Source organism: Conger conger, chromosome 9, assembly GCF_963514075.1.
Source record: "Conger conger chromosome 9, fConCon1.1, whole genome shotgun sequence".
Taxonomy (NCBI): Eukaryota; Metazoa; Chordata; class Actinopteri; order Anguilliformes; family Congridae; genus Conger; species Conger conger.
In genome coordinates, this window is record NC_083768.1 from 2140892 (window position 1) to 2155619 (window position 14728).

A 14728-nucleotide genomic window follows, 5' to 3' on the forward strand; every position below is an offset into this window, starting at 1 on the left:
TTCAATGAAATTCCCTCTGCCCTTAGGTACTATTGGGTAATCTGTACCCCAACAGCTTGCAGGTGAAATGGGTGAGTTGCACATATTTTGAGACTTCTCTGTCTGTTCAGAGCAGACCTCACTCTGAATATAACATCATTGCATCATATTGGGACCTCTATCAATGAATCAGACAACCAATAATAAGGAAATGGGGGTGGTGAGGAGGGGTTGGGGTCAGATTATTAATTCTATGATGACTGATCAAACGTCTGATGAACCTCAATTTCAGCAACCTTTGAGTTTTTCATTATTCTCAAACAGGAGACTGAAGTGAAACTGAATGGAACTGCTACCCCATTCAGAGAGATGTCTGTGGATGACATAATGCGTTCAGTATTGGACGATCTCCCAAAAGCTGGTAACTTCAGCTCTATCGAAAGCTCTTCCAGTGGCCAACACAGTGTGGTCAACCTGGAGCAGCCCAGAGCCCAGTACTGTGTGGGGGACACCTTGAGCGTGCAGGTGAACGTGAAGGACTACAGGGGGAACCCAAAAGCGCATGGAGGCGACTTCATCCTGGCCCGGATCCACTCTCCCGAAATCCAGGCTTCTGCATCAGGACAAGTCACTGACCTGCTCAATGGCTCCTACCGTGTGAGTTTCCACCTGTTCTGGCCTGGAGACGTACTGGTGTCTGTGATTCTCATGCACTCCTCTGAGGCAGTTGGGATCCTCAGGAGAATCAGTGCGCACAACTATGATAAGATCATATACACCGGAGTCTTCTATAGAGGGAAAAAAAAGGAGCAATCTCAGTGTGGCGTCCGGCTCAAATCGGACAAGCCCCTCTGCGAGTACAGGAAGAAGGAAGATGCGGAGTACTACGCCTGCATCCCACCCAAAACCCTTCCCTGCAGCACCCTGAGGACCATGCGGTCAAGAAATGGCCCAATTCCTAACATGACCAAGGATGAGTATTATCTCCTGAGCCGGTAAGTCATGGTCTGTGGACAATGCTAACTGTTAAAGGGGTGGTTCTAAAACTCGGTCCTGGGGACCCCTGTGTACGTTGGCTTTCATTTCAACCACGGTCGCAGTTCCACAATTGTTTCAAATGAAAAAATAGATTTTTCATAAATGGGGGCATTTCTTGTATTTAGGGGTTAGTCTCTTTTGCACATTATGTTAGAAACTGCTATGGGGCATTACATTGCACCACAACACCCCTTGGATGTTCTTTCTTTTTCTTTGTTTTGGGAGATAGTGAGATCAAGAACTGGGTTGTGGGGCGTCACGATGAATCACGCATTGTGGCACAAAATGTGATTTTTAGATTTAGGTCCATATCTTTGTAAGGAAAAGCCCTAATTTGCAGTGCAGTTTGTAAGCACTTTGACAGTGGTACAATATGTAATAAGTCAGCATAATAGCTTGTAAATAATGGCTTACCTGATATTTCTTTATTAATTTAACAGGCAGAGCGACCTTTATCCAACAAGATGCTTGTTGATCCGTGATTCGGTCTGTCTTTTGAAACCAGTAATAAATGCTACTGGTTACTGATTTGTAATGTTAGTGTGCTCAAAACCCTTGAAGGCTTAATGTTATCATTTGCACTTTATTATACGTCACTCTGGACAGGAGCGTCTGCCAAGTGACTGTAACTTTGGTCCAGGTTCTGAACACTCAGATGTTTCTTTGTGCGTTCTGCTCTATTTCTATAGCATCTCTTACTGAAGTGCAGCTGCCAAAAAAAGTGACAATTTACATTTATAATTTATATTCATATAATTTATAACACTGTCTTTGATTATCAAAATCTCTGCTCTGGAACTTTCCTGTCCTGTTGGGTGAAATTGAAATTAAACCCTCTAGCTGTACTCATTTTTTTAATATCCATGAGAATGTGTACTGATGTGTACTGATCTAAACTTCAAAATCTTTCCCACCTTTCATTTGAAGGAAATATACTGGAATTGCAATGAGAAACAGTTTTGCTTCCGTGAAAGTCGTCAATTGCCCCGGTATGTCCCCTTTTGTCTGAAGCAGTCGGTCTCATCTTCTCCTGCTATTCTCACTGTTCCTTTTCTGATTCCCCTGGATCAATGTTACCACACTGTGGATGTTTGCCTATTGCCAGTTACCTGCTTCATTTTATCAGAGCTGCCTGTGAACCCAGACTAGTGAAAATGTTCTCACAAATGTTACTGGAAAGTTTTGTCCATTATGTTGCCACTGCATGGCAGCAACCAGAGATTGGCTGTTTGTGCAGAGTATGGAAAGATTTCTTCATTCACTCAGAGGCAGTAATGAATTAATAATGGTGTGACTTTAGGACACTGAAAACTATTTCACTCTTGGGATCTGAGAGAAGCCGGCTTAAAATCTAGGAAAAGTGTTTTTTGTCAGGTTTGAAAATAAATAATTGTGTCATTCTTTGAGCCACAACTTTATCCACCTTCATAACACTGTGAATCTCTTCCTTTGCTCTTTCTTTCTCCATCTTTTTCATTCCTTCAGCGGGAACCAACAGACCAACTGGAAAGTGCATGGTGGGATTTGGAATGAAGTCCCCTTTACCGACTGGCTACTTCTTTAAAAACAGATGGTCTTCTTCCTCCTGCCAGACCGGCAGCTTCTTCAGTGCAGACGCCATCAGCAGATGCCTGAAGGACAAGAAGCTGAAACTCATGGGAGACTCCACTGTGCGTCAGTGGCAAGAGACACTCATGAAAATGCTGAGAGGTAATGGCAATCTACAATGTCACATAAACATGATCATTTGGGTGGACACTTGTAGGCCAGAGATAAAATGCCTGCATAAAATATTTGTTTTGTAATGATATTCAGCAAACTTTTTGTGTTACAGATTTCTTGAAAGTAGCGTAAAATTATTATCATAATGACTATTTTTGTTTTATATATACTATTTGTGCTACAAAGGGAGACCTCAGATCGAGACCAAAACTGTCCCTAAAATGGACCCTTGATGCACTCCCCAGTAATTAGAGCTGAAGATCGATACAAATGCGTGTTCTAAGGTGGTCCATTAAAATGGCAGGTTCAGCTGTTTCAAAGGCAGCACTGAGATCTAATAAAACTAAAATGGAGGAATTTCCAGCATCAGCATTTCGTAAACATTTTATAGAATCTTTTGGATAAAAGGCAACTTAGAAATTGGTATGAATGCATTTAAATGGAATACATCTTGTTACCTCCCCGAAAGTCTAGGGAGGGCTATGTGAAGCGCGGGGTACGTTATATTAAGTAACTGACTGGGTTGTGGAAAATGTGTATATTTCATGGAGACCGGATGGAGGAAGAACAGCAATAAATAACCCTCACAAAAAATCTGGAATGTTATTCATGCTACGACCCCACATGGTGATACTGTGCTGTAGGGTATAAGGAGGCTGTGGTGACCTGGAGGGTTGGTGGTTCAAGCCTTGGTGTAGCTTTGGCCAGTATTCTCTGCCGGGTCATATTGGACACGTTTTTTGAGACCTTCAGAATTGAATAGAATGGTGGCCATTGGTTTTGTTGTGTTTATATAGCTGTTTTTGAGGATATCATGAAGTCCTGTTCCAATGCAAAAAACTTGATGGTATTTAAAATCTTAAATTGAAAACTTAAGAATCTCTAAGATAAAGGGCAACTTAGAAATTGGTCTGAAAATATGTAAATGGTTGCATGTCTTGGGCAAGGGTCTTTCAACTGAAAGGTTGATGATATCAAAAGCAGAGATATCAAAAGCAGTATATATACCAAGATAAGTAATTTATTGCGAACCTGTGTTCATAAGGACTGATAATGTACTCTTACCATGATGTAATACCTTTTACAGTTATAATGTAATATACATTGCATTACATTATTGGCATTTGGCAGACGCTCTTATCCAGAGCGACGTACAACAAAGTGCATACCCATAACCAGGGATAAGTTCGCTGAAAGACCCTAGAGGGAAGTACAATTTCAACTGCTACCTGTACAACAAAGATAAGGACAAGGGCCTTTTTTTTTTTTTTTTTTTTTTTTTTTTGAACAAACAAACAATATACCTGGATGATGTATTACCTTTCAAGATCAAGTAATAAACTTCCTGAATGGATTATTAACTTTCTTAATGATGTGCTAGCTTCTTTTTTTTACCAAATGGGTAACACATTTTATGTATAGTGACAGATCTTCAAATTGTCCTGAATTACAGTGACACTATGGGCAGCCTGTAGCGTAGTGGTTAAGGTAAATGACTGGGAGACACAAGGTCGGTGGTTCTAATCCCAGTGTAACCACAATAACATCGGCACAGCTGTTGGGCCCTTGAGCAAGGCCCTTAACCCTGCATTGCTCCAGGGGAGGATTGTCTCCTGCTTAGTCTAATCAACTGTACGTCGCTCTGGATAAGAGCGTCTGCCAAATGCCAATAATGTAATGTAATGTAATTAAAATTTTAAAAAGGGACACCAGAATTACCCAATTAATCATTCAGTGTTTTGTTATTTCAGGTCTGAAATATGTGAAACCATATGATACTCATTACTTTGCCCTGGCTGTGGACCCCAAAAAGAACATCACTGTCCAGTGGAAAATGCATGGCCATCCTTTTGTCACTGGCTACAACGTGGTTAAAGATCAGTGCGGGTACATTTCCAGAGAAGTTGACAGAGTAGCTGTTGGTGATGTGGTGGTCATTGGAGTGGGACAGCATTTCAAGCCCTTTCCCCTGGAGATCTTCATCCAGAGGCTGATCAACATGCGGAAGGCCATCCTGAGGCTCCAGGAACGTAGCCCCCAGACCCTCGTCGTCATCAAGCTTGAGAACACCAGGGAGTTTGGTTCAACGATGACCCACCTGAGTGACTGGTTTGGCTATGTGCAGAACCTGGCTCAGAGGAAGGTGTTCAGGGACCTGAAGGTGGTGCTGGTAGATGCCTGGGACATGACAACAGCGGCTAACACCTTCGCAATCCACCCTAACTCCATTGTTGTTTCCAATCAGATATCTCTGGCTCTGTCACACCTCTGTCATGATGCATAGAAATGCTTTTTGAAAGGAATATATCGCTGGGCTTTCAAAATCCATTTCTGTCCAGATTATGTTCAAAGCTCAGGGGCTTGTGATACAGGACACTGTGTGTTGCCATTTTTAGGTTTTTAATTGCGTCTCTTACAGTGATAGTTGGTGTTTTAATTCAAGGGTACAACTTAAGTGGGTTATTATTTATATTTCAAATTCAGGGATTTCTCAAGCCCCTGAAGCCAAATGTATTGATCTCCCACCAGTAGCCATTCCTACTGAGGTCAGGAGGAGTCCTCCCTGTTTGTTTTTCACACTGCAGACACACCAGAATTCACACCAGAATCTCTCCAATCAGCCTAACCTGCCTAACCTGCAGGTTAGGCTGATTGGAGAGTCGAAATTGCCCGTGGGTATGAGTGTGTGAGTGAATGAATGGTGTGTGTGCCCTGCGATGGACTGGCAACCTGTCCAGGGTGTTATTTATTATTCTGGTGTGATTTTCTGGTCTTTGGACTGTGGGAGGAAAGCAGAGAACCCACAGGAACCCCACAGGAACACGGGGAGAACCTAGAACCTCCCTGCTGTGAGGCGGCTGCACCATCCATGCAAATCTTTCCTTTTTTAATTTTAAATCATTTTAATTTATCCAGATGTAAAAAAAAAAAAAAGAAAGAAATGAAGTTGTGCACAGTGAATTCCCGGGATTTCAATTTGTTAAGGTGATTTAAAATGTCCAAATAAATTCTATATTCGCTGGATAAAATTATTAATTGTGCATGTTTACAATAGATTAAGCAGTATTTTGATTCAATAATTATATAGGAGGTTCACCATCATGTACCCTTACCACATTGCTGTTTTCAGTGAGATATCTCTGGCTCTTTCAAACATCCGTCATGGTTCTGTCATGATCTGTGCCTTCATTTTAGATTTCCTTTGCTGTGTCTGTTTTCCCTGTTACTGAACTCTTGCCTAGATTATTGATTATGAACTGCTTTGCCAACTACATTCCTGTTTGCCAACAATCAACAATTTGCAGTCTTGGGGTGACACTTGCTAACCACCTCACTTTCAGTCCACATATATCCTCCACGAGCAGAACCTGCAGGTTCTTCCTCTACAATATATGCCGTATCCGTCATCTCCTGACGGAGAAAGCCACCCAGCTCCTAGTCCAGGTCCTCGTCATTTCCCATCTGGGTTACTGCAACTCCCTCCTAGCCGGTCTCCCAGCTTGTGCCATCAAGCACCTCCAGTTGGCCCAGAATACTACAGCCCACCTCACCACCAGTCAGCCCAGGTCGGCTCATGTCACCCCGCCTCCACTGGCTTCCTATTGCCGCACGCATCTGCTTCAAGGCCCTAGTGTTGGCATTTCAGGCTGCTAAGGGGACTGCCCCACCTTACATACAATCCTTAATCACTCCCTAAAATGGGGTTGAAAAGTCTCCTTGTCTCACCCAAAACTTACACAGGCACCTCTATTCCTGGAGGGCTTGGTCGATTAGCAGTCGGAACAAAGAGATACAAAGAGAAGGCATACTTTCAGTAAGCAGGGTAATTTAACTGTAGAATGCTGAAAAACTGGTGGATGTTACCCAAGGCCTTTTACTGCATCTATTAACAAGGGGGTACATTATGTACCAATGCGTACACATAACTATCTTTCACTGTGTTAATGAAACTGGCTCACACATACTGACAGACAAATATTGTCACAGACTACTGTCACATTTAATGCAGTTTAAGTCAATATTTCAATCATATACAAAACCTTGAATATGTACATTGCACAGAGAGACATCTATTGAGAAACATGAGAAAAATCTGCAGAGCAGTATTTAGACATCTCCAGTACATTACATTCACTGATTCAGTATTACAGCACTTACTCTACAAACACAGAGTCCCTCACTCCTAATACTCTTACAAATACACAAAAAAGCACACACATATATACACACATACACACACACACACACACACACACGCACACGCACACACACGCACGCACGCACACATATACACACATATACGCACACACACATTAACACACACATACGCATACACACACACAGATACTCTCACTGAGCATGCCCAGTTTGCACTGTGTGCTGTGGCCTAGCCTAGCCTAGCCTCCCACTGAGCATGCCCAGTTTGCACTGTGTGCTGTGGCCTAGCCTAGCCTCCCACTGAGCATGCCCAGTTTGCACTGTGTGCTGTGGCCTAGCCTAGCCTCTCACTGAGCATGCCCAGTTTGTACTGTGTTCTGTGGCCTGGCCTAGCCTCTCACTGAGCATGCTCAGTTTGCACTGTGTGCTGTGGCCTAGCCTAGCCTAGCCTCCCACTGAGCATGCCCAGTTTGTACTGTGTTCTGTGGCCTGGCCTAGCCTCTCACTGAGCATGCTCAGTTTGCACTGTGTTCTGTGGCCTGGCCTAGCCTCTCACTGAGCATGCTCAGTTTGCACTACTCACCCTGACCACCAGGGGGCACGTGGGAAAGCAGTGAGAGGCAAGGGGTACTTGCATTGAGGGTTAGGCTTCACCCTCTCTATAAGAAAGAAGTTGGGGTGGAAAAGAAAAGACAGCAGAAGATGAAGAAGTCCCCGTGACTCCTCTGTGAATGGTGGACTCCACACCTCAACTATAACAACAACAACAGTGATGGAGGCCATCGCTGGGAACACTTTCAGAGAGCTTTTTTTGTACAGCTGCATGAACAATAGAAACATTCTCAGCCAATCAAAATCCAGCTGAATTTACAAGGCTTTGCGTTCAAAATGGCTATTCACAGAACGTTATTTTTCATCGATGTGGATGCTCACATTCTTATCGTTATGGTTTATAGCTAAAATTATTGGCTTGCACAGGCCTATGCGACAGGTATAAGATGACCACCAGCACGTAACAGCGACATTACAGACAGTATTTATTGAATATTTTAGCACAAAACAGCGAATATTGATATTTTGTTTCCTGAATGTAGGGATTTAAATAAGAAAAGTAAGAAGTAGAAAGTGTCTTAATGAAGAGAACCCCCTCCCCCAACGCAAACACCAACCCCCCCCCCCCCGCCCCCTACCTCTGAAAAACCCACTCTCTGACCCCTGAAACAACAAGAAAATTAAAAAAACCCACAAAATCTCTCACACCTTGTACATTTTTAACAGCTTTGAGACATGGTCGTTTTGTCCATGGTTTTAGACCTGGAATGATTGCTGGTGTTTAACCACAAGAGGGACAAAAGCAACAAATACACACAAGACTATTATTTTTCCATTCATGCAGACAACATCTATCCATGTCCCTCATCCCCTTTAATATGGCATTATAGAGTCATCAGACATTTTTACAGACATTACATTCATCTAAGTTCCCTTCGAATGTACATTTTCTGTAGCCCCCTTTGTATAATGAGGTGCACCTCTGCCCACACGAGCTGAGAAAAGTGGAAACCCTCAGAATTCTAGACAGTGTTGGTTAGACGTTGGTTAGAAATTTTCGTTTCCCGTTCTTCCTCTCCCCAGTTTGGGACTGGCAGCTGTGTGTTCAGAGTTACCGTTATGTTAAAGCAGCCGCGCCCCTTCAGTATACTCAGACGCAAGCCAATGACTATTTTATACCCTACAGACCACACACAGTACTACAGGAGAGCCAGTGACTATTGTACACCCTACAGGCCACACAGTACTACAGGAGAGCCAGTGACTATTTTACACCCTACATGCCACACAGTACTACAGGAGAGCCAGTGACAATTTTACACCCTACATGCCACACAGTACTACAGGAGAGCCAGTGACTATTTTACACCCTACTGGCCACACACAGTACTACAGGAGAGCCACTACCAATTTTACAACACACAAGCCGCACATAGTACTACAGGAGAGCCAGGCCATTTTACAACACACAAGCCGCACATAGTACTACAGGAGAGCCAGGCCATTTTACAGCATACAGCCATTTTACAGCATACAGGCCACAGTACGACAAGAGAGGCAAAAACTATTTTACACCGTACAGCTCACACAGTCCTACAGGAGAGCCAATGACTATCTTACACCTTACAGGCTGCACACAGTACTACAGGAGAACCAGTGACTATTTTACACCCTACTGGCCACACACAGTACTACAGGAGAGCCACGATCAATTTTACAACACACAAGCCGCACATAGTACTACAGGAGAGCCAGGCCATTTTACAGCATACAGCCATTTTACAGCATACAGGCCACAGTATGACAAGAGAGGCAAAAACTATTTTACACCGTACAGCTCACACAGTCCTACAGGAGAGCCAATGACTATCTTACACCCTACAGGCAACACACAGTACTACAGGACAGCCAGTGACTGTTTTACATCCTACAGCCCACAATACTACAGGAGAGCCAAAGACTATTTTACACCGTATAGCTCACAGAGTCCTACAGGAGAGCCAATGACTATTTTACACCCTACAGCTCACACGGAATATTACAAGAGAGGCAGTGACTATTTTACAGCATACAGGCTGCACACAGTACTACAGGAGAGACAGCGAGTATTTTATACCCTACAGCTCACGCAGAATACTATAAGAGAGCCAGTGACAATTTAACAGCCTACAGGGCACACACAGTACTACAGGAGTGCCGGTGACGATATTACACCCTACAGGCCCCAGAGTACTACAGGAGAGCCAGTGCAGATTGGAGTACAGGCATCTCTCTGGTGAACAGTGCAGCAGAGGGGCTGGCCGGTCTGTCATTGGGCTAACATAGCGGTAACCTGGGGCGTACATGCCTGGGAGGCCAATCATATCCCACCATCATGATTAAATGAACGTTTGTTATCTTTTAGCTTTTCTTTCTTAGAGCTGCTTTTTAGTGTCTGTTTTTCAGGACTGCCTTGGCAACATTTCTCACGTCATCGTGCTTCTCCGGAGCATCCATCCCAATCGACAGGATTTGTTCCACACAGTTAAAATGGGTCACATTATAAGCTTCACGTTTACTAACTTGCGACCAAAACATGTTGAGCACTGAGTTTAGACACAACTATTCACTTGCAGCTATGGATCACTCATTTCAGAAAACACTGCGATAGAAGCTCAATACAGCAGAACATCACCATTAATTTAACCTGCTTTTTAAAAATGATCGTCATAAAGAAGGATATCTGGTACTCTTTTTTGACATCAGCAGTGGTTTGCGTGTGTCCCAGTAGGTGGGGGAGGCGGTGTGTTAATTTTCTACATTTTCTAAATGATACTGTATATAGACACAGTACTGAAAAAAACAACAACGCGACACTTCATCCCGAACATGCATTTCAGGATATGCTCCACCATATGAAACTTTCCTAAAAACATGCCAACTGTACAGTACAATAATTACAAGTTAACCTAACGATAGTTATGGTCGTGTGTATTAATTATGTTGATTTAAAAAAACTAGGCTCTTTTTTCATAGAAATATAAAAATGATTTTATTCACCATACCATATCAATTATGAGCTAAAATAAAATATTGTTATGAAAAGGAGTGATATAAATATTAAAGACTTTGTATGTTTGTTTTAAAATTGAATTGAAAGAACCATTTTTTGAAGAGGATAGGCCTATCCAGGAAAGAATAAATGAATGAAGTTAAACTGAAATAATCCCATCAGCTTTAGTTGAATTAGATAAATTGCAGAACAAAAGTATATTTCTACATTAAAGGCCTCTTGGGTAAATTGACCAAATAAAAGCACGGTTTACTTAAATTCCTTATTTTTCAAATGAATCGTCTGTCTCCTCTTTGGGGAAATATCAAAAAACGATCTTTTTGTACTTTCTTGTTGAATAACAGTTAAATACCACTTGCTGTGGCCTTTGTTACTTTGACCTAAAGGCACTTTTGGAATTTGAAGATAATTGTCCCGTTTAAGAAGGAGAGGGACATCTGCTCTTGACATCAAAAGTAGCCTATCGCAACTGCCGTTCACAGGCCCAAAGTGAATACTCTAATGCTAAACACTTATCTTAAACACTAATCTTTGGAACATTTCGTCTCGATGGCTTAACGCAGACTGTAAAAGTGAACATCTGTCAAAGGTGTCATTTGACAAAGTATAAAGTAACCTTATGCTGATTAGTTTGAATGAATACTCACAGTCAACAGATTTCAGCAGAACACTTAAGTTAGGACGGTACTTATTAAAAATGCAAATGAATTAAATGGCTAGGAAGCCATGTTAAAAACAAATTCACCTAACTTTTTATTAGAATTTTTTTTATATATATATATATATATGCGGATCATAAATGCACAAATATGTACTTGACTGTATTTTAAAAAAGTAGACATTCAAAACAGCTAACAGGCTACCTCTTGACTTAATAATTCTCTAAATAGCAGCACCACTTGCCTACATCTTAATACATTTATTCATATACATAAATGAGAGCATTTTCAAAAGTTTGCTTCCAATGTTGGACTCTACAGATTTGGACTCCAGTATATGTATATATATATACTTACATTTTCATTTACAACTCAGAGCATCACAATAATTGTATGGAAATGCATAATACATTCCAGCAATAATAATAATAATAATAATAATAATAATAATAATAATAATAATAATGAGTTATGCGAGTAATAAATCTTCCATGAGGTTTTTTCATATTTGACATATTTTGTACTATCGGCTGTCTAAAACTATAAAGTTTACAATAGTAAAAGACAAAAGCTTACACAGGCCTGAATGCCATTTCATTTGCTCATTGAAGATGTTTCCAAATACATCAGGGACATAACAACACCCGATTAAACTACAAATGAACGGAATGGTCGCAAATGCTTTAGCGTCGACAAATATTACGCTCAGCTCTAGAATCATAGTTGTAGGCTACCTTTAAATTGTGTGTATTTTAATAATGTTTCACAAACATAAGGAATGTGAATATTTTCACTGGTTGTTGGCAAACAGGGGTTTCAGGTTCATGATTGTCACATAGTCTAAATTTCTTGTCTTTCAAACATGTCCCCAGTACTGCAAGTAACATTGCGTCTGGTCCACGGTATCTGCCAACAGCTGTCCCCTGACCCAAACAGAAGAAGCGGTTTCTCCTTCCTCAGACAGAGCTTGCAGAAGATGCTGGCTGCCCATTACAATCTGACAGCAAGGTGATGCTTGAGCTGGGCAAAAATAACAAGACAGAAAAGCTTTTTTTTTTAAATGCACTTTCTACAGCCTCAACTCAAGAACACATGAAAGCAGCAACCTGACCAGGAACTTTTTTTTGTTTTCTTATTCCCCATAAAATTCAGGACAAAATATACAGCACGGCATGGTATGTACAGGAACAATATCTGAGCCATCAAGTTGCTCCGTTGGTTTTTCATTTATTTTTTAAGTAATTTGTCTCATGTGTCCCCTATGCCAGAGGTTCTATGAGGGCAAGATGTTGGGCACTCCTGTACAGGAGTTTTGGTCAGGTTCTGGTTCTGGTTGTTGTTGTTGTTGTTGTTGTTGTTGTTGTTAGGAGGGCAGAGCAGTAGGAGACCCAGGCGTTCACACACTCAAGGGGGCAGATTCAGGTTCTGGTTCAGGTTCAGGTTGTTGTTGTGGTTGTTGTGGTTGTTGTTGTTAGGAGGGCAGATTCAGGTTCAGGTTCAGGTTTTTGTTGTGGTTGTTGTTGTTTTTGTTCAGGGGGCAGAGCAGTAGGAGACCCAGGCGTTCACACACTCGGGAGGGCAGATTCAGGTTCTGGTTCAGGTTCAGGTTGTTGTTGTGGTTGTTAGGGGGGCAGATTCAGGTTCAGGTTGTTGTTGTGGTTCTTGTTGTTCTTAGGAGGGCGGCAGATTCAGGTTCATGTTCAGGTTGTGGTTGTTGTGGTTGTTGTTGTTAGGGGGGCAGATTCAGGTTCAGGTTCTGGTTGTTGTTGTTGTTGTTGTTGTTGTTAAGAGGGCAGACCCAGGAGTTCACACACTCAGGAGGGTAGATTCAGGTTCAGGTTTTTGTTGTGGTTGTTGTTGTTGTTGTTAGGGGGGCAGATTCAGGTTCAGGTTGTTGTTGTGGTTGTTGTTGTTGTTGTTGTTCGGGGGGCAGAGCAGTAGGAGACCCAGGCGTTCACACACTCAGGACGGCAGATTCAGGTTCAGGCTCTCGGCCTGCAGGCCGGACATACGGACTTGCGAGCTGCTCTTGCTGAGTATGGACAGCTGCGTCCCCCCGTTCACCCCACTGCTGGCCAGGGACGGGTGGCGGTGCTTCAGGTCCACCGCAAAGTACCGGTTGACAGTCCAGCTCCGCCATTTCCTCTTTATCTCCGACTGCACCTTTAGGGAGAAACTTGAAAAGGTCATTTTTTTAATTGTACATAGCTGTAAAGGTGCTCGTTGTTATTTTATATTTCATTTACTAAGTGACTTGTTTGATTGTCATTTAATCCGTTTTATTTAATGATACACTCTCTGAGTGTAGTCACAGTGCCCTTGGCCGAGATGAACCACCCGCCTATTGCAATTCTTTAAAAATTAGGGTAAGGTAGCAGTGTACGCCCTTAGGACATTTACCTCAACCATATGTTCTGTCTTGACATACTGAAATTTGCCTAGTGCTGTTTGGTGCAGTCTAGAAACGTGTTTGACAAGACGAGTTGCTTTGCATGCTTTGTTTTCTGCAATCTGATTAGGTCCTTTAAGTTCTAGGCAGCACTACAGGTAAGTGGAAGAGTTGGCTTGAATCACCACCTCCAGTTGGAAGTCCCACCAACATAAGATTATAATTTTATGTTGGTCGTAAGGTCATCCGAAGAATTAACAAAACATTTGTTGGTTTATTTGCAGAGCACTCTTGAGTAGAATCTACAGTAGACTTTGGCTCTCATAACAGTGCCAACCAGTTCCAGGCGAAGTCTCATATAAGCAGCACGGTTAGACCTACAGTACGTCCAGAACGTGAGGTATGGGCTACGAGTGACCTGGTCATACTTTTCGCAAAGGGCCATTGCTGACCAATTGTTCAAGGTTGACTCCATTGCGTAGATCCCACAGAGTTTGGCATACATTGGCTAACAGTGAGTGCAGATTGTAGATGGCATTAGCTTACCAATAGCAAATAAAAATATGATGTAATATGTTAATGAGCTTCCTGGCCTGAGACAGGTGAGATGAATGCGCACCAGTCACCATGACAACAGGAAAGCGGTAAGATTTTAAAGGGACATACCTCTCCATTGAGGAAGCAGTACAGGACCGCCACGACAAACCCCTGCAATAGCACAAAACCGCCATCAGCCATGAGGAGCAACAGAACCACACTTCCAGTGGAATTTACATTAATTAATTACAATTCATTATTTATTCATACCATGGTTTGCTCTGTCTCTATTTTGTCCAGTTGTTTGTTTTTTCATAAATGTGTAAATTTTTATGGCTTTTCGTTTCCAGTGCAGTGAAGCCCTTTGAGCTGTGCGCTCGAGACGTGTCGCACGGATAAAGGCTTTTTGTGATTACCTGGAAGGATCCCAGGCCCAGCTCGAACACCAGCCTCTCCCTCTTGCTCACGTCCTCGGGGGAGAAGGCGAAGACGGTGTAGTGGATCCCGAACAGCGGGATGAGCAGCAGCGTGGAGCGGGCCAGCCTCCTGCCAATCAAAGAGCACAGCGACCAATCAGAACGCGGTTAAGTTCTCAAGGGAGCATGACCCGACCTGGAGCGTTGCACGGCCACTGAAGGCCCA

At 42.5% G+C, this 14728-nt stretch overlaps 2 protein-coding genes across 6 annotated transcripts in view; one reads left to right on the top strand and one right to left on the bottom strand.

Annotated features, from left to right (window-relative positions):
- The first annotated feature begins 366 nt into the window (after positions 1-366).
- On the top strand, positions 367-5023 carry LOC133136665 (NXPE family member 2-like). The gene is made up of 3 exons (XM_061254309.1): positions 367-974; positions 2588-2727; positions 4491-5023. Exons 1-3 carry the CDS (start codon positions 367-369, stop codon positions 5021-5023), a joined length of 1281 nt encoding a protein of 426 aa, XP_061110293.1.
- Positions 5024-11405: 6382 nt separating this feature from the next.
- The window catches only part of LOC133136354 (pituitary adenylate cyclase-activating polypeptide type I receptor-like), a 38434-nt gene continuing 35111 nt past the window's right edge, over positions 11406-14728 (bottom strand). For 3 of the 5 annotated variants that reach the window (XM_061253798.1, XM_061253800.1, XM_061253796.1), the window contains 3 exons: positions 14503-14632; positions 14216-14257; positions 11406-13336 (listed from right to left, as the gene is read on the bottom strand). In XM_061253798.1, coding sequence (XP_061109782.1) covers positions 13115-13336; positions 14216-14257; positions 14503-14632 — 394 coding nt within the window. In that variant the 3' untranslated portion in view covers positions 11406-13114. The remainder of the gene's footprint in view (positions 13337-14215; positions 14258-14502; positions 14633-14728) is intronic. The other 2 variants (XM_061253801.1, XM_061253799.1) reach the window with 1 other exon arrangement.